We start from the raw sequence: 11456 nt of genomic DNA, 5'->3' as shown, positions 1-11456 counted from the left end.
TAAGAGTCGAAAATGGAGAATTAATGGTTCAAGGTGGAGGAGCATTTGATATATTGATTAGTGTTGGGATGTTAAGACAATTTTAACAAATATGACTTGCTTTGAGAGTTATAAATTAAAAGATAAAGTTAGATTTGACAGTTGAGGTCTAATGAGGACAGCCTCTATGTTACCTTCAGAAGTGGTGAGGGTAATGACAGAGTGAGGGTAATGACAGTGTGGGGTTAATGGCATTGTGAGGGTAATGTTGTGGTGAGGGTAATGACACAGTGAGGGTAATGACATAGTGAGGATAATGACATAGTGAGGGTAATGACACAATGAGGGTAATGATGTGGTGAGGGTAATGACGCAGTGAGAGTAATGACAGAGCTCCACACCCAGGCTGTCCTCCCAGCCAGCAGTAGAGCTCCCCCCTACCCAGCCCGGTGATGTGAGATGTGATAAGAAAGATCTGGAACAAAGAATGTCAAACCACTCGAGGGAGGGGCGGGGGAAAGGGAGTGTGTGTGTGTGTGTGTGTGTGTGTGTGTATGTGTGTGTGTATGTGTGTGTGATTGTGTTTGTGTGTTTATGTGTCTGTATGTGTGTGTGTGTGTGTGTGTGTGTGTGTGTGTGTGTGTGTGTGTGTGTGTGTGTGTGTGTGTGTGTGTGTGTGTGTGTGTGTGTGTGTGTGTGTGTGTGTGTGTATTTGTGTATGCGTATGTGTGTTATTAGGGTTATTGCCTAACTGGATTTTCCCAAGCAGGATGGAACAAGAGTAAAATGAGAGTTGGGGGAAAACAAAGAGGGAGAGAGAGAGAGAGAGAGAGAGAGAGAGAGAGAGAGAGAGAGAGAGAGAGAGAGAGAGAGAGAGAGAGAGCGAGAGGGTGTGAGAGAGAGAGAGAGAGAGAGGGAGAGAGTGAAAGAGAATGAGAGAGGGAGAGAGAGGGAGAGAGTGAGAGAAAGCGAGAGTGAGGGAGAGTGAGAGTGAAAGAGAATGAGAGAGGGAGAGAGAGGGAGAGGGAGAGAGTGAGAGAGCAAGAGAGAGAGGGAGAGAGAGAGAAAAAGAGAGTAAAAGAGGGAAAGGGTGACAGAGAGTGAGGGAGAGATAATGAGAGAGGGAGAGAGAGGGAAAGGGGGAGGGATAAAGAGAGGGAGAGGGAGAGAGTGAGAGAGGAAGAGAGAGAGTGAGAGAGGGGAAGAGAGAGAGGGAGAGAGAGCGAGAGAGAGAGCAAGAGCGAGAAGGGGCGTGGGGTTTTCTGATGGCTGATGAATGACTTCCTCCTTTAGCTTCTTGTTTACTCGGTTCTGCATGAGGTCAGACTGATCCGAGGATGAGGAGCACAATATGGCAGGACAGGAACAGAAACCCGGTGTTTCAGTTCCATGGAGTGTCAGAAAATACCCTTAGAGGTAGCTGGGATTTGAACAGCAGAGAATAGACCTTTCTTGAGCTTCTGCACACATGAAAAACTTCTTGAAAACGAAACAGAACAAAGACAACGAGAAACGATAGACAGATTTTCCTGCCACCATTAAGAGAGTAACTTGCAAAAAAAAAAATCAAACTCTTTGTCCTCCTCCCTCCGAGGAGAAGGAGGGAGGCGGAGAGAGAAGGAGGGAGAGATTTTCCTGGAGAGTGGTGAGGTCATAAAAAGGTTTAATCCTAAAGAGAAAGTCTTTGCCTCTCTGCCTCGGGGTCTTGTGGCCAGGTCAACGGTCATTACACAACGGTGTTACATAAGAACACATGTTACTGCAGAGAGGTGGTGAAACTATCTGGCTTTACACTCAGGATGACAAATTACACATTTCGTTGAAGAATCCTCTGTATCGCAACAGAAAACAGTATGAAAACTAAAGGATGTTGCAGATCTACAAGTACAACCAGGCCGCAGTGTGCAAAACATTTATTTCTGAATATACATTCCAACAAAGGAGAAGTGAAGCACTGGGTCCCAGCTCGGTTTCCAGAGTTACAAAAGCAAACTGGAAAACTCTTTAACTTCCTCGCAGGCGTGATGTGAAGCACGGTGTGGACGTAGGCCAGCTGGCTCGTGGTCCTCCACCCAGAGAAGGTCTTCATCAAACCGACGGATCACTCCCACTCGTCGGAGAGGGAGCACTTTGGGATCCTTGGAGATTTTCACAGTTGGTGGGCATTCATGCACAGTTTTGTAAAGAAAGAGGGGAATCAGAATGTCGTAGCTCATCTTTGTGGTGTTGCTGTGAAGGTAAAGTTGGACGCACCATGTGAATAGGGCTGTCTGGCTAACAGCTTAGTGTTTACCCTGCGTGATCTAACTCTGATGGAGGGGGAAGGTACAGTTGAGCTCAAGACGCACTTCCAAATAACACATTTGAAGGTAAACATAATTAAATAAATGTTTACTAAACCTGAACAATGAATGTGTGAGTTATTCACTTTTCAAAGTACTTATTTTTTACTTTCCCAAGATAGCTATACTCTTTGGAAGTCCTGCTAATGCACAACATGTCTCTCTGGACCGTTCTGCTGGGTATGGTAGGAACATTTGGTTTGTTTGTTTTACTAATGCTTCTACTACTTGTTGATGTTTAACTAATGGATGGAACTACTACTATTTATTGTTAATGCTGAACTTATGGTACTCCTACCCTAAGTAGGAGTATACAAAATATATATATTTAGTTTTTTGGTGGTGAGAAGATATCTCTGACCGAGCTAGTTTAGTATTCAATCATGTATTACTGCATATCTTGCAACATACAATAAGCTAAAAAATGATGCAATAGGGGACACATGTTAATTTATTTTCATCATCTTTATTATATCTTTATTTCGAAAGGCAATACATGACGACGTTGAATTTACGTATCCGAGGTGTGGCAGATGTTCCCGTCGCTGCTGTGTGAGGCTCTCCAGATGTTTCGCAGGTCAGCCGAGGGAGTCAACCGCAGAGTCTCAGCCCCCAGGGAGATCTTTAGGCCTGGATGATGTCGGTGAAGGACTTGTACATGAGGTTGAACTTGGCCTTCAGGTCCTCCATCATGGGCTCCAGCTTGGCCTGCAGGTCCTGGGTGTGGGGGGCCAGTTTGTCTGAGGCGTCGCCCACGGCCTTGGAGAACTGCTCCTGGTACTCGTCCACGTAGGGGCTGGCCATGGTCCTCAGCTGCTCCAGACGCTCCGTCAGCTTGTCGCGGACTCCCTCCACCAGGGGCATGACCTTGGTCTTGGTGTCCTCCACGTTGGCCTCCATCTTGGTGCGCATCTCCTCCATCAGGGGCTGCAGGCGGGCCTTCAGGGTCTCCATGCGCTCCTGGTTCTGGTTGGCGTACTCCTGGAAGATGGGCTCCAGCTTGACGCGGTACTCCTCAGTCTGCTTCAGCAGCAGGGCCTGCAGCTCCTGTCGCCGGGGCTCCACGACGAGACGCAGGTCCTCCATGTCACTCAGGGCGCGCGTCTGCATCTGCAGGGCGGCCTCTGAGAAGCGGGTGGAGAAGGCCTCCCCGTAGGGTGCCAGGGTTTGGGCGTACTCGTTGAGCTGGTCCAGACTCTGGGACAGCTTCACCCTAGCGGAGATGCAGGAGAACGAGAGGATTTAGGAGACTCATCACATGACTCGTTACTAGTGCGACTAAGTCTGCTGTCATCTGAAGAGACTTACAGCGAGTTTAGATGTCATTAAGGAGCAGGTAGGGGTTAGACAGTACAGAGACCGGTCATTAAGGAGCAGGTAGGGGTTAGACAGTACAGAGACAGATCATTAATGAGCAGGTAGGGGTGAGACAGTACAGAGACAGATCATTAATGAGCAGGTAGGGGTGAGACAGTACAGAGACCGGGGTAAGTCAGTATAGAGACAGGTCATTATGGAGCAGGTAGGGGTTAGACAGTACAGAGACAGGTCATCAAGGAGCAGGTAGGGGTGAGACAGTACAGAGACTGGGGTAAGTCAGTATAGAGACAGGTAATTTAGGAGCAGGTAGGGGGCATCTTGCTCTGGAAAGCCCACAGGTAGACATCAGGGATAGAACACAGAACCTTTTGGAAGTCAAACACCCAAACCACTACAAGACTTTCTCCGCTCCTTATGATCTTCAGGAGTGGATAAGTAGGGGAGTGAAGGAATAAGGAATTTAACTACCATTCAATTTGCAATAAAATAGAAAAGCCAAATCAAAACATAATCCGATCCCCTTACTTGTACTGTTCATACTCGGTCCCGTCCAGTTGGTCGAGGGTCTTCTGGGCGTTGTCCTTCACCTGGTTCAGGTACACCATGGCGCTGTCCCGGATCTGGGCCAGCTGGGTGGAAGCATCACTTCCACTGTCCTGGGCCTGAGAGCCTGTCAGTGGAGAGAAGAGAGAGGTGAGACGCTCAACAAGGAGTAACTCTGGAGGAGGAGGAGGAGGAGAAGGCGGTGGAAGAGGTGGAAGGGGAGGAAGAGGAGGAGGCTGGGGGAGGAGGTTGAAGGGGAGGATGAAGGGAAGGAAGATAGAGGAGATAGAAGAGAATAGGAGGAGTAAGAAGTGGAGGAGGAAGAGGAGGAGAAGGCTGTTGGAGGAGGTTGAAGGGAGGTTAATGAGGAGAAGGAATAAGAAGAGAAAAGGAGGAGGAGGCTGGAGCAGGAGGAGCAGGAGGAGAACTACGTACCAACAGCCAGCAGAAGGGTCAGAGCCAAAGCCACAAACTTCATGATGGGTCCTTGGAGAGAATACAATTACAAAATGTAAGTGTAATTCTGCTTTTAGATTTGGATAAACTTCTTATCAAACACCTCATCAAAATAATATATTACAAATGAAGTTACTAAGTTAAGTTATTAAGTTATGTTGCGGTATTCTAAGTTCCATTACGATTAGTTAAGGTACATTAAGATACATTATAAGATAAATCAAATTACCTTACAATACATTAAGATACACTAAGATACATTAAGATATATTAAGTAATGTAATAAAGGACGTTCAGTGAAGCATCTACCTGGCGGGTTTGCTGCTTGTCGAGAGTGGGGAAGAGCCCGGCACCAGAAGGCTTTATAGCAGAGCTGCTCGGACCTCGACCCCACGCCATCCTCCTGGAACACGGGGTTCAAAGTTGAGCCGGAGACTGTGATCTCACAGCGTGGACACTTTATCTGGAGGTCCAGTGATCTAATCCCTGATGAGGAACAAAGTCCGCCATCTGTTGTCTGCCACCTCACCTGCACTGGAATCGCGGCATTACCTCTAGAAGAGAGCTTCTGCACATTCAGTGGGATTCTTTCATTTTAGTCTTAGTATTTAATAGTGGACTTATATTCAACGACTAGAAGTTTAGGAGGACGATCAAAGCAATCCGTTTGAAGATGTTGAGATGTTTTAAAATGTTAAAATGTAGCAGAAGGTATCAGGGGGGTTTCTGGAAGAGAGTGAGACGTAAGATGGACTTCTCGACACGCTGAACCGTGACCTGATCAGACTATTGGAAGTTGATAACACCAAACATGAGTCTGCCTCGTGTGGTGCTTGGGAAACACAAATACGAACACTGACAACTGATTCAAAGAAGTTAAAATAACGTAAAATATTAACTGTGATTATAATAATTTACTCAATGATTTAAAAGCTGAAGTTTTAAAACTAGGATTTAGACAGACTCACAATGAAACGATGAACACCAGACTTCAGGGAGGTCATTTGTCTTAAGTCTGTCGCCTTAGACCACTCGGCCATCCTGAAAATTGTTTCATCACAGCATATTGTTTCAATTAAGTTAAAATAATGTAAAAAATGTATCATTTAATCATAATTTTTAAAACCTTAGTTTTGAAAAATGTATCAGAAGTAGGATTTGGATATTAGACTAGGATAGCAGAAACCAGAAACCCCAGATTTGAGGAATCCTTGAAATCCTTGAGTAAGAAATTTACCCACACCTTTACCCAACCCACACCTCCAGTTGGATACCAGAAACCACAGACTTGAGGAGGATAGTAATCCTTGAGACTGGCGCCTTAGACCGCTCGACCATCCTGACTACTCACATAAGTAAGAGATTTGAACCAACACCTCCAGTTGGAGACCAGAATCCCCAGATTTGGAGAAGGTAGTAATCCTTGAGTCTTGTGCCTTGGACTGCTCGGCCATCCTGACTTTAATAAAAAATTTGTAGTGTCTTAATTTAGCTAAAATAACACAAGGAATTCAACTTAAAATTGTACTCATTTGATCAATGATTTTTGAAACTGATGTTAAAAAATAGTTGTCAGAAGTGGGATTTGAAACGACGCCTCCATTTGGAGACCAGAAAGCCCATTTTTGAGAAGGTAGTAATCCTTGAGTCTGGCGCCTTAGACCGCTCGGCCATCCTGACTGCAGACAACAACAAGTAGTGCCTTAATTGATCTGAAATAATGCAAGAAATTAACCTAATTTTTCTACTCATTTGATCAATGATTTTTGAAACTGATGTTAAAAAATAGTTGTCAGAAGTGGGATTTGAACCCACGCCTCGAGTTGGAGACCAGATACCCCAGTTTTGAGAAGGTAGTAATCCTTGAGTCTGGCGCCTTAGACCGCTCGGCCATCCTGACTGCAAACAAATACAATTAGTGTCTTAATTGATCTGAAATAATGCAAGAAATTAACCTTATTTTTCTACTCATTTGATCAATGATTTTTGAAACTGATGTTAAAAAATAGTTGTCAGAAGTGGGATTTGAACCCACACCTCCAGTTGGAGACCAGAAACCCCAGTTTTGAGTAGGTAGTAATCCTTGAGTCTGGCGCCTTAGACCGCTCGGCCATCCTGACTGTATAAGAATACAAGTAGTGTCTTAATTGATCTGAAATAATACTAGAATTAACCTTTTTTTTCTACTAATTTGATCAACGATTTTTTAAACTGATGTTAAAATATTGATGTCAGAAGTGGGATTTTAACCCACTCCTCCAGTTGGAGACCAGGAACTCAGAATTTGGTTAATGTAGTTATCCTTGAGACTGGCGCATTAGACCGCTCAGCCATCCCGACTTTATTTAAAAATTTGTAGTGTCTTAATTGAGCTAAAATAACGCAAGGAATTCACCTTAAAATTCTACTCATTTGATCAACGATTTTTGAAACTGATGTTAAAAAATAGTTGTCAGAAGTGGGTTTTGAACCGACGCCTCCAGTTGGAGACCAGAAACCCCAGTTTTGAGAAGGTAGTAATCCTTGAGTCTGGCGCCTTAGACCGCTCGGCCATCCTGACTGTAGAAGAATACAAGTAGTGTCTTAATTGATCTGAAATAATGCAAGTAATTAACCTTATTTTTCTACTCATTTGATCAATGATTCTTAAAGCTTATGTTTGAACACATTTGTCAGGAGTGGGATTTGAACCCACGCCTCCAGTTGGAGACCAGAAACCCCAGTTTTTAGAAGGTAGTAATCCTTGAGTCTGCCGCCTTAGACCGCTCGGCCATGCTGACTGAAGACAATTACAAGTAGTGTCTTAATTGATCTGAAATAATGCTAGAATTAACCTTATTTTTGTACTAATTTGATCAACGATTTTTGAAACTGATGTTAAAAAATAGTTGTCAGAAGTGGGATTTGAACCCACGCCTCCATTTGGAGACCAGAAAGCCCATCTTTGAGAAGGTAGTAATCCTTGAGTCTGGCGCCTTAGACCGCTCGGCCATCCTGACTGCAGACAATAACAAGTAGTGCCTTAATTGATCTGAAATAATGCAAGAAATTAACCTTATTTTTCTACTCATTTGATCAATGATTTTTGAAACTGATGTTAAAAAGTAGTTGTCAGAAGTGGGATTTGAACCCACACCTCCATTTGGAGACCAGATAGCCCATTTTTGAGAAGGTAGTAATCCTTGAGTCTGGCGCCTTAGACCGCTCGGCCATCCTGACTGCAGACAAATACAATTAGTGTCTTAATTGATCTGAAATAATACTAGAATTCACCTTATTTTTCTACTAATTTGATCAACGATTTTTGAAACTGATGTTAAAATATTGTTGTCAGAAGTGGGATTTGAACCCACGCCTCCAGTTGGAGACCAGGAACTCAGAATTTGAGGAAGGTAGTAATCCTTGAGTCTGGCGCATTAGACCACTCAGCCATCCCGACTCTATTTAAAAATTTGTAGTGTCTTAATTGAGCTAAAATAACGCAAGGAATTCACCTTAAAATTCTACTCATTTGATCAACGATTTTTGAAACTGATTTTAAAAAATAGTTGTCAGAAGTGGGATTTGAACCCACGCCTCCAGTTGGAGACCAGAAACCCCAGGTTTGAGAAGGTAGTAATCCTTGAGTCTGTCGCCTTGGACCGCTCGGCCATCCTGACTGCAGACAAAAGCAAGTAGTGTCTTAATTTATCTGAAATCATGCTAGAATTAACCTTATTTTTCTACTAATTTGAAACTTATGTTAAAATGTAGGTGTCAGAAGTGGGATTTGAACCCACGCCTCCAGTTGGAGATCAGAAACCACAGTTTTGAGAAGGTAGTAATCCTTGAGGCTGGCGCCTTAGACCGCTCGGCCATCCTGATTGCAGAAGGATACAAGTAGTGTCTTAATTGATCTGAAATAATGCAAGAAATTAACCTTATTTTTCTACTCATTTGATCAATGATTCTTAATGCTTATGTTTAATCACATTTGTCAGGAGTGGGATTTGAACCCACGCCTCCAGTTGGAGACCAGAAACCCCAGTTTTGAGAAGGTAGTAATCCTTGAGTCTGGCGCCTTAGACCGCTCGGCCATCCTGACTGAAGACAATTACAAGTAGTGTCTTAATTGATCTGAAATAATGCTAGAATTAACCTTATTTTTCTACTAATTTGATCAACGATTTTTGAAACTGATGTTAAAAATTAGTTGTCAGAAGTGGGATTTGAACCCACGCCTCCATTTGGAGACCAGAAAGCCCATTTTTGAGAAGGTAGTAATCCTTGAGTCTGGCGCCTTAGACCGCTCGGCCATCCTGACTGCAGACAACAACAAGTAGTGCCTTAATTGATCTGAAATAATGCAAGAAATTTACCTTATTTTTCTACTCATTTGATCAATGATTTTTGAAACTGATGTTAAAAAATAGTTGTCAGAAGTGGGATTTGAACCCACGCCTCCAGTTGGAGACCAGAAACCCCAGTTTTGAGAAGGTAGTAATCCTTGAGTCTGGCGCCTTAGACCGCTCGGCCATCCTGACTGCAGACAAATACAATTAGTGTCTTAATTGATCTGAAATAATACTAGAATTCACCTTATCTCTCTACTAATTTGATCAACGATTTTTGAAACTGATGTTAAAATATTGTTGTCAGAAGTGGGATTTGAACACACGCCTCCAGTTGGAGACCAGGAACTCAGAATTTGATTAAGGTAGTAATCCTTGAGTCTGTCGCATTAGACCGCTCAGCCATCCCGACTATATTTAAAAATTTGTAGAGTCTTAATTGAGCTAAAATAACGCAAGGAATTCAACTTAAAATTCTACTCATTTGATCAACGATTTTTGAAACTGATGTTAAAAAATAGTTGTCAGAAGTGGGATTTGAACCCACGCCTCCAGTTGGAGACCAGAAACCCCAGTTTTGAGAAGGTAGTAATCCTTGAGTCTGGCGCCTTAGACCGCTCGGCCATCCTGACTGCAGAAGATTAAAAGTAGTGTCTTAAATGATCTGAAATAATGCAAGTAATTAACCTTATTTTTCCACTCATTTGATCAATGATTCTTAAAGCTTATGTTTGAACACATTTGTCAGGAGTGGGATTTGAACCCACGCCTCCAGTTGGAGACCAGAAACCCCAGTTTTGAGAAGGTAGTAATCCTTGAGTCTGGCGCCTTAGACCGCTCGGCCATCCTGACGGAAGACAAATACAAGTAGTGTCTTAATTGATCTGAAATAATGCTAGAATTAATCTTATTTTTCTACTAATTTGATCAACGATTTTTGAAACTGATGTTAAAAAGTAGTTGTCAGAAGTGGGATTTGAACCCACACCTCCATTTGGAGACCAGAAAGCCCATTTTTGAGAAGGCAGTAATCCTTGAGTCTGTCGCCTTAGACCGCTCGGCCATCCTGACTGCAGCCAACAACAAGTAGTGCCTTAATTGATCTGAAATAATGCAAGAAATTAACCTTATTTTTCTACTCATTTGATCAATGATTTTTGAAACTGATGTTAAAAAATAGTTGTCAGAAGTGGGATTTGAACCCACGCCTCCAGTTGGAGACCAGAAACCCCAGTTTTGAGAAGGTAGTAATCCTTGAGTCTGGCGCCTTAGACCGCTCGGCCATCCTGACTGTAGAAGAATACAAGTAGTGTCTTAATTGATCTGAAATAATGCAAGTAATTAACCTTATTTTTCTACTCATTTGATCAATGATTCTTAAAGCTTATGTTTGAACACATTTGTCAGGAGTGGAATTTGAACCCACGCCTCCAGTTGGAGACCAGAAACCCCAGTTTTTAGAAGGTAGTAATCCTTGACTCTGCCGCCTTAGACCGCTCGGCCATCCTGACTGAAGACAATTACAAGTAGTGTCTTAATTGATCTGAAATAATGCTAGAATTAACCTTATTTTTCTACTAATTTGATCAACGATTTTTGAAACTGATGTTAAACAATAGTTGTCAGAAGTGGGATTTGAACCCACGCCTCCATTTGGAGACCAGAAAGCCCATCTTTGAGAAGGTAGTAATCCTTGAGTCTGGCGCCTTAGACCGCTCGGCCATCCTGACTGCAGACAACAACAAGTAGTGCCTTAATTGATCTGAAATAATGCAAGAAATTAACCTTATTTTTCTACTCATTTGATCAATGATTTTTGAAACTGATGTTAAAAAATAGTTGTCAGAAGTGGGATTTGAACCCACGCCTCCATTGGGAGACCAGTTAGCCCATTTTTGAGAAGGTAGTAATCCTTGAGTCTGGCGCCTTAGACCGCTCGGCCATCCTGACTGCAGACAAATACAATTAGTGTCTTAATTGATCTGAAATAATACTAGAATTCACCTTATTTTTCTACTAATTTGATCAACGATTTTTGAAACTGATGTTAAAATATTGTTGTCAGAAGTGGGATTTGAACCCACGCCTCCAGTTGGAGACCAGGAACTCAGAATTTGAGGTAGGTAGTAATCCTTGAGTCTGGCGCATTAGACCACTCAGCCATCCCGACTATATTTAAAAATTTGTAGTGTCTTAATTGAGCTAAAATAACGCAAGGAATTCACCTTAAAATTCTACTCATTTGATCAACGATTTTTGAAACTGATTTTAAAAAATAGTTGTCAGAAGTGGGATTTGAACCCACGCCTCCAGTTGGAGACCAGAAACCCCAGGTTTGAGAAGGTAGTAATCCTTGAGTCTGGCGCCTTGGACCGCTCGGTCATCCTGACTACAGACAAAAGCAAGTAGTGTCTTAATTTATCTGAAATCATGCTAGAATTAACCTTATTTTTCTACTAATTTGAAACTTATGTTAAAATGTAGT

At 42.8% G+C, this 11456-nt stretch overlaps 1 protein-coding gene and 19 non-coding genes across 20 annotated transcripts; all 20 read right to left on the bottom strand.

Moving 5' to 3' along the window:
- Nucleotides 1–2945: 2945 nt before the first annotated feature.
- apoa1a (apolipoprotein A-Ia) lies at nt 2946–4662 on the bottom strand (the record flags this gene model as incomplete). The annotated part of the gene is made up of 3 exons (XM_084474720.1): nt 2946–3534; nt 4167–4311; nt 4620–4662. 3 exons carry the CDS (start codon nt 4660–4662, stop codon nt 2946–2948), a joined length of 777 nt encoding a protein of 258 aa, XP_084330846.1.
- Nucleotides 4663–6430: 1768 nt separating this feature from the next.
- Nucleotides 6431–6540, bottom strand: AC3HAE_024879 (transfer RNA leucine (anticodon CAA)). The gene is made up of 2 exons: nt 6503–6540; nt 6431–6476 (listed from the first exon to the last, which is right to left on the bottom strand). It is a non-coding gene; the product is annotated as a tRNA-Leu (tRNA).
- A 110-nt stretch (nt 6541–6650) lies between these two features.
- AC3HAE_024877 (transfer RNA leucine (anticodon CAA)) lies at nt 6651–6760 on the bottom strand. Its single transcript has 2 exons — nt 6723–6760; nt 6651–6696 (listed from the first exon to the last, which is right to left on the bottom strand). It is a non-coding gene; the product is annotated as a tRNA-Leu (tRNA).
- A 330-nt stretch (nt 6761–7090) lies between these two features.
- Nucleotides 7091–7200, bottom strand: AC3HAE_024876 (transfer RNA leucine (anticodon CAA)). Its single transcript has 2 exons — nt 7163–7200; nt 7091–7136 (listed from the first exon to the last, which is right to left on the bottom strand). It is a non-coding gene; the product is annotated as a tRNA-Leu (tRNA).
- Nucleotides 7201–7529: 329 nt separating this feature from the next.
- AC3HAE_024875 (transfer RNA leucine (anticodon CAA)) lies at nt 7530–7639 on the bottom strand. Its single transcript has 2 exons — nt 7602–7639; nt 7530–7575 (listed from the first exon to the last, which is right to left on the bottom strand). It is a non-coding gene; the product is annotated as a tRNA-Leu (tRNA).
- A 110-nt stretch (nt 7640–7749) lies between these two features.
- AC3HAE_024874 (transfer RNA leucine (anticodon CAA)) lies at nt 7750–7859 on the bottom strand. Its single transcript has 2 exons — nt 7822–7859; nt 7750–7795 (listed from the first exon to the last, which is right to left on the bottom strand). It is a non-coding gene; the product is annotated as a tRNA-Leu (tRNA).
- A 109-nt stretch (nt 7860–7968) lies between these two features.
- On the bottom strand, nt 7969–8079 carry AC3HAE_024872 (transfer RNA leucine (anticodon CAA)). Its single transcript has 2 exons — nt 8042–8079; nt 7969–8003 (listed from the first exon to the last, which is right to left on the bottom strand). It is a non-coding gene; the product is annotated as a tRNA-Leu (tRNA).
- Nucleotides 8080–8189: 110 nt separating this feature from the next.
- AC3HAE_024871 (transfer RNA leucine (anticodon CAA)) lies at nt 8190–8299 on the bottom strand. The gene is made up of 2 exons: nt 8262–8299; nt 8190–8235 (listed from the first exon to the last, which is right to left on the bottom strand). It is a non-coding gene; the product is annotated as a tRNA-Leu (tRNA).
- A 95-nt stretch (nt 8300–8394) lies between these two features.
- AC3HAE_024870 (transfer RNA leucine (anticodon CAA)) lies at nt 8395–8504 on the bottom strand. Its single transcript has 2 exons — nt 8467–8504; nt 8395–8429 (listed from the first exon to the last, which is right to left on the bottom strand). It is a non-coding gene; the product is annotated as a tRNA-Leu (tRNA).
- Nucleotides 8505–8614: 110 nt separating this feature from the next.
- On the bottom strand, nt 8615–8724 carry AC3HAE_024869 (transfer RNA leucine (anticodon CAA)). Its single transcript has 2 exons — nt 8687–8724; nt 8615–8660 (listed from the first exon to the last, which is right to left on the bottom strand). It is a non-coding gene; the product is annotated as a tRNA-Leu (tRNA).
- A 109-nt stretch (nt 8725–8833) lies between these two features.
- On the bottom strand, nt 8834–8943 carry AC3HAE_024868 (transfer RNA leucine (anticodon CAA)). Its single transcript has 2 exons — nt 8906–8943; nt 8834–8879 (listed from the first exon to the last, which is right to left on the bottom strand). It is a non-coding gene; the product is annotated as a tRNA-Leu (tRNA).
- Nucleotides 8944–9053: 110 nt separating this feature from the next.
- Nucleotides 9054–9163, bottom strand: AC3HAE_024866 (transfer RNA leucine (anticodon CAA)). Its single transcript has 2 exons — nt 9126–9163; nt 9054–9099 (listed from the first exon to the last, which is right to left on the bottom strand). It is a non-coding gene; the product is annotated as a tRNA-Leu (tRNA).
- A 330-nt stretch (nt 9164–9493) lies between these two features.
- AC3HAE_024865 (transfer RNA leucine (anticodon CAA)) lies at nt 9494–9603 on the bottom strand. The gene is made up of 2 exons: nt 9566–9603; nt 9494–9539 (listed from the first exon to the last, which is right to left on the bottom strand). It is a non-coding gene; the product is annotated as a tRNA-Leu (tRNA).
- Nucleotides 9604–9713: 110 nt separating this feature from the next.
- AC3HAE_024864 (transfer RNA leucine (anticodon CAA)) lies at nt 9714–9823 on the bottom strand. Its single transcript has 2 exons — nt 9786–9823; nt 9714–9759 (listed from the first exon to the last, which is right to left on the bottom strand). It is a non-coding gene; the product is annotated as a tRNA-Leu (tRNA).
- Nucleotides 9824–9932: 109 nt separating this feature from the next.
- AC3HAE_024863 (transfer RNA leucine (anticodon CAA)) lies at nt 9933–10042 on the bottom strand. The gene is made up of 2 exons: nt 10005–10042; nt 9933–9978 (listed from the first exon to the last, which is right to left on the bottom strand). It is a non-coding gene; the product is annotated as a tRNA-Leu (tRNA).
- Nucleotides 10043–10152: 110 nt separating this feature from the next.
- AC3HAE_024862 (transfer RNA leucine (anticodon CAA)) lies at nt 10153–10262 on the bottom strand. The gene is made up of 2 exons: nt 10225–10262; nt 10153–10198 (listed from the first exon to the last, which is right to left on the bottom strand). It is a non-coding gene; the product is annotated as a tRNA-Leu (tRNA).
- A 329-nt stretch (nt 10263–10591) lies between these two features.
- Nucleotides 10592–10701, bottom strand: AC3HAE_024860 (transfer RNA leucine (anticodon CAA)). The gene is made up of 2 exons: nt 10664–10701; nt 10592–10637 (listed from the first exon to the last, which is right to left on the bottom strand). It is a non-coding gene; the product is annotated as a tRNA-Leu (tRNA).
- Nucleotides 10702–10811: 110 nt separating this feature from the next.
- On the bottom strand, nt 10812–10921 carry AC3HAE_024859 (transfer RNA leucine (anticodon CAA)). Its single transcript has 2 exons — nt 10884–10921; nt 10812–10857 (listed from the first exon to the last, which is right to left on the bottom strand). It is a non-coding gene; the product is annotated as a tRNA-Leu (tRNA).
- A 109-nt stretch (nt 10922–11030) lies between these two features.
- On the bottom strand, nt 11031–11141 carry AC3HAE_024858 (transfer RNA leucine (anticodon CAA)). The gene is made up of 2 exons: nt 11104–11141; nt 11031–11065 (listed from the first exon to the last, which is right to left on the bottom strand). It is a non-coding gene; the product is annotated as a tRNA-Leu (tRNA).
- A 110-nt stretch (nt 11142–11251) lies between these two features.
- On the bottom strand, nt 11252–11361 carry AC3HAE_024857 (transfer RNA leucine (anticodon CAA)). The gene is made up of 2 exons: nt 11324–11361; nt 11252–11297 (listed from the first exon to the last, which is right to left on the bottom strand). It is a non-coding gene; the product is annotated as a tRNA-Leu (tRNA).
- Between the last annotated feature and the right edge of the window lie 95 nt (nt 11362–11456).

The sequence above is a fragment of the Micromesistius poutassou genome (genome assembly GCF_964030765.1).
Source record: "Micromesistius poutassou genome assembly, chromosome: 10".
Taxonomy (NCBI): domain Eukaryota; kingdom Metazoa; phylum Chordata; class Actinopteri; order Gadiformes; family Gadidae; genus Micromesistius; species Micromesistius poutassou.
Note: the sequence above shows the minus strand (reverse complement) of the source record. Positions and strands in the feature narration are given on the sequence as shown.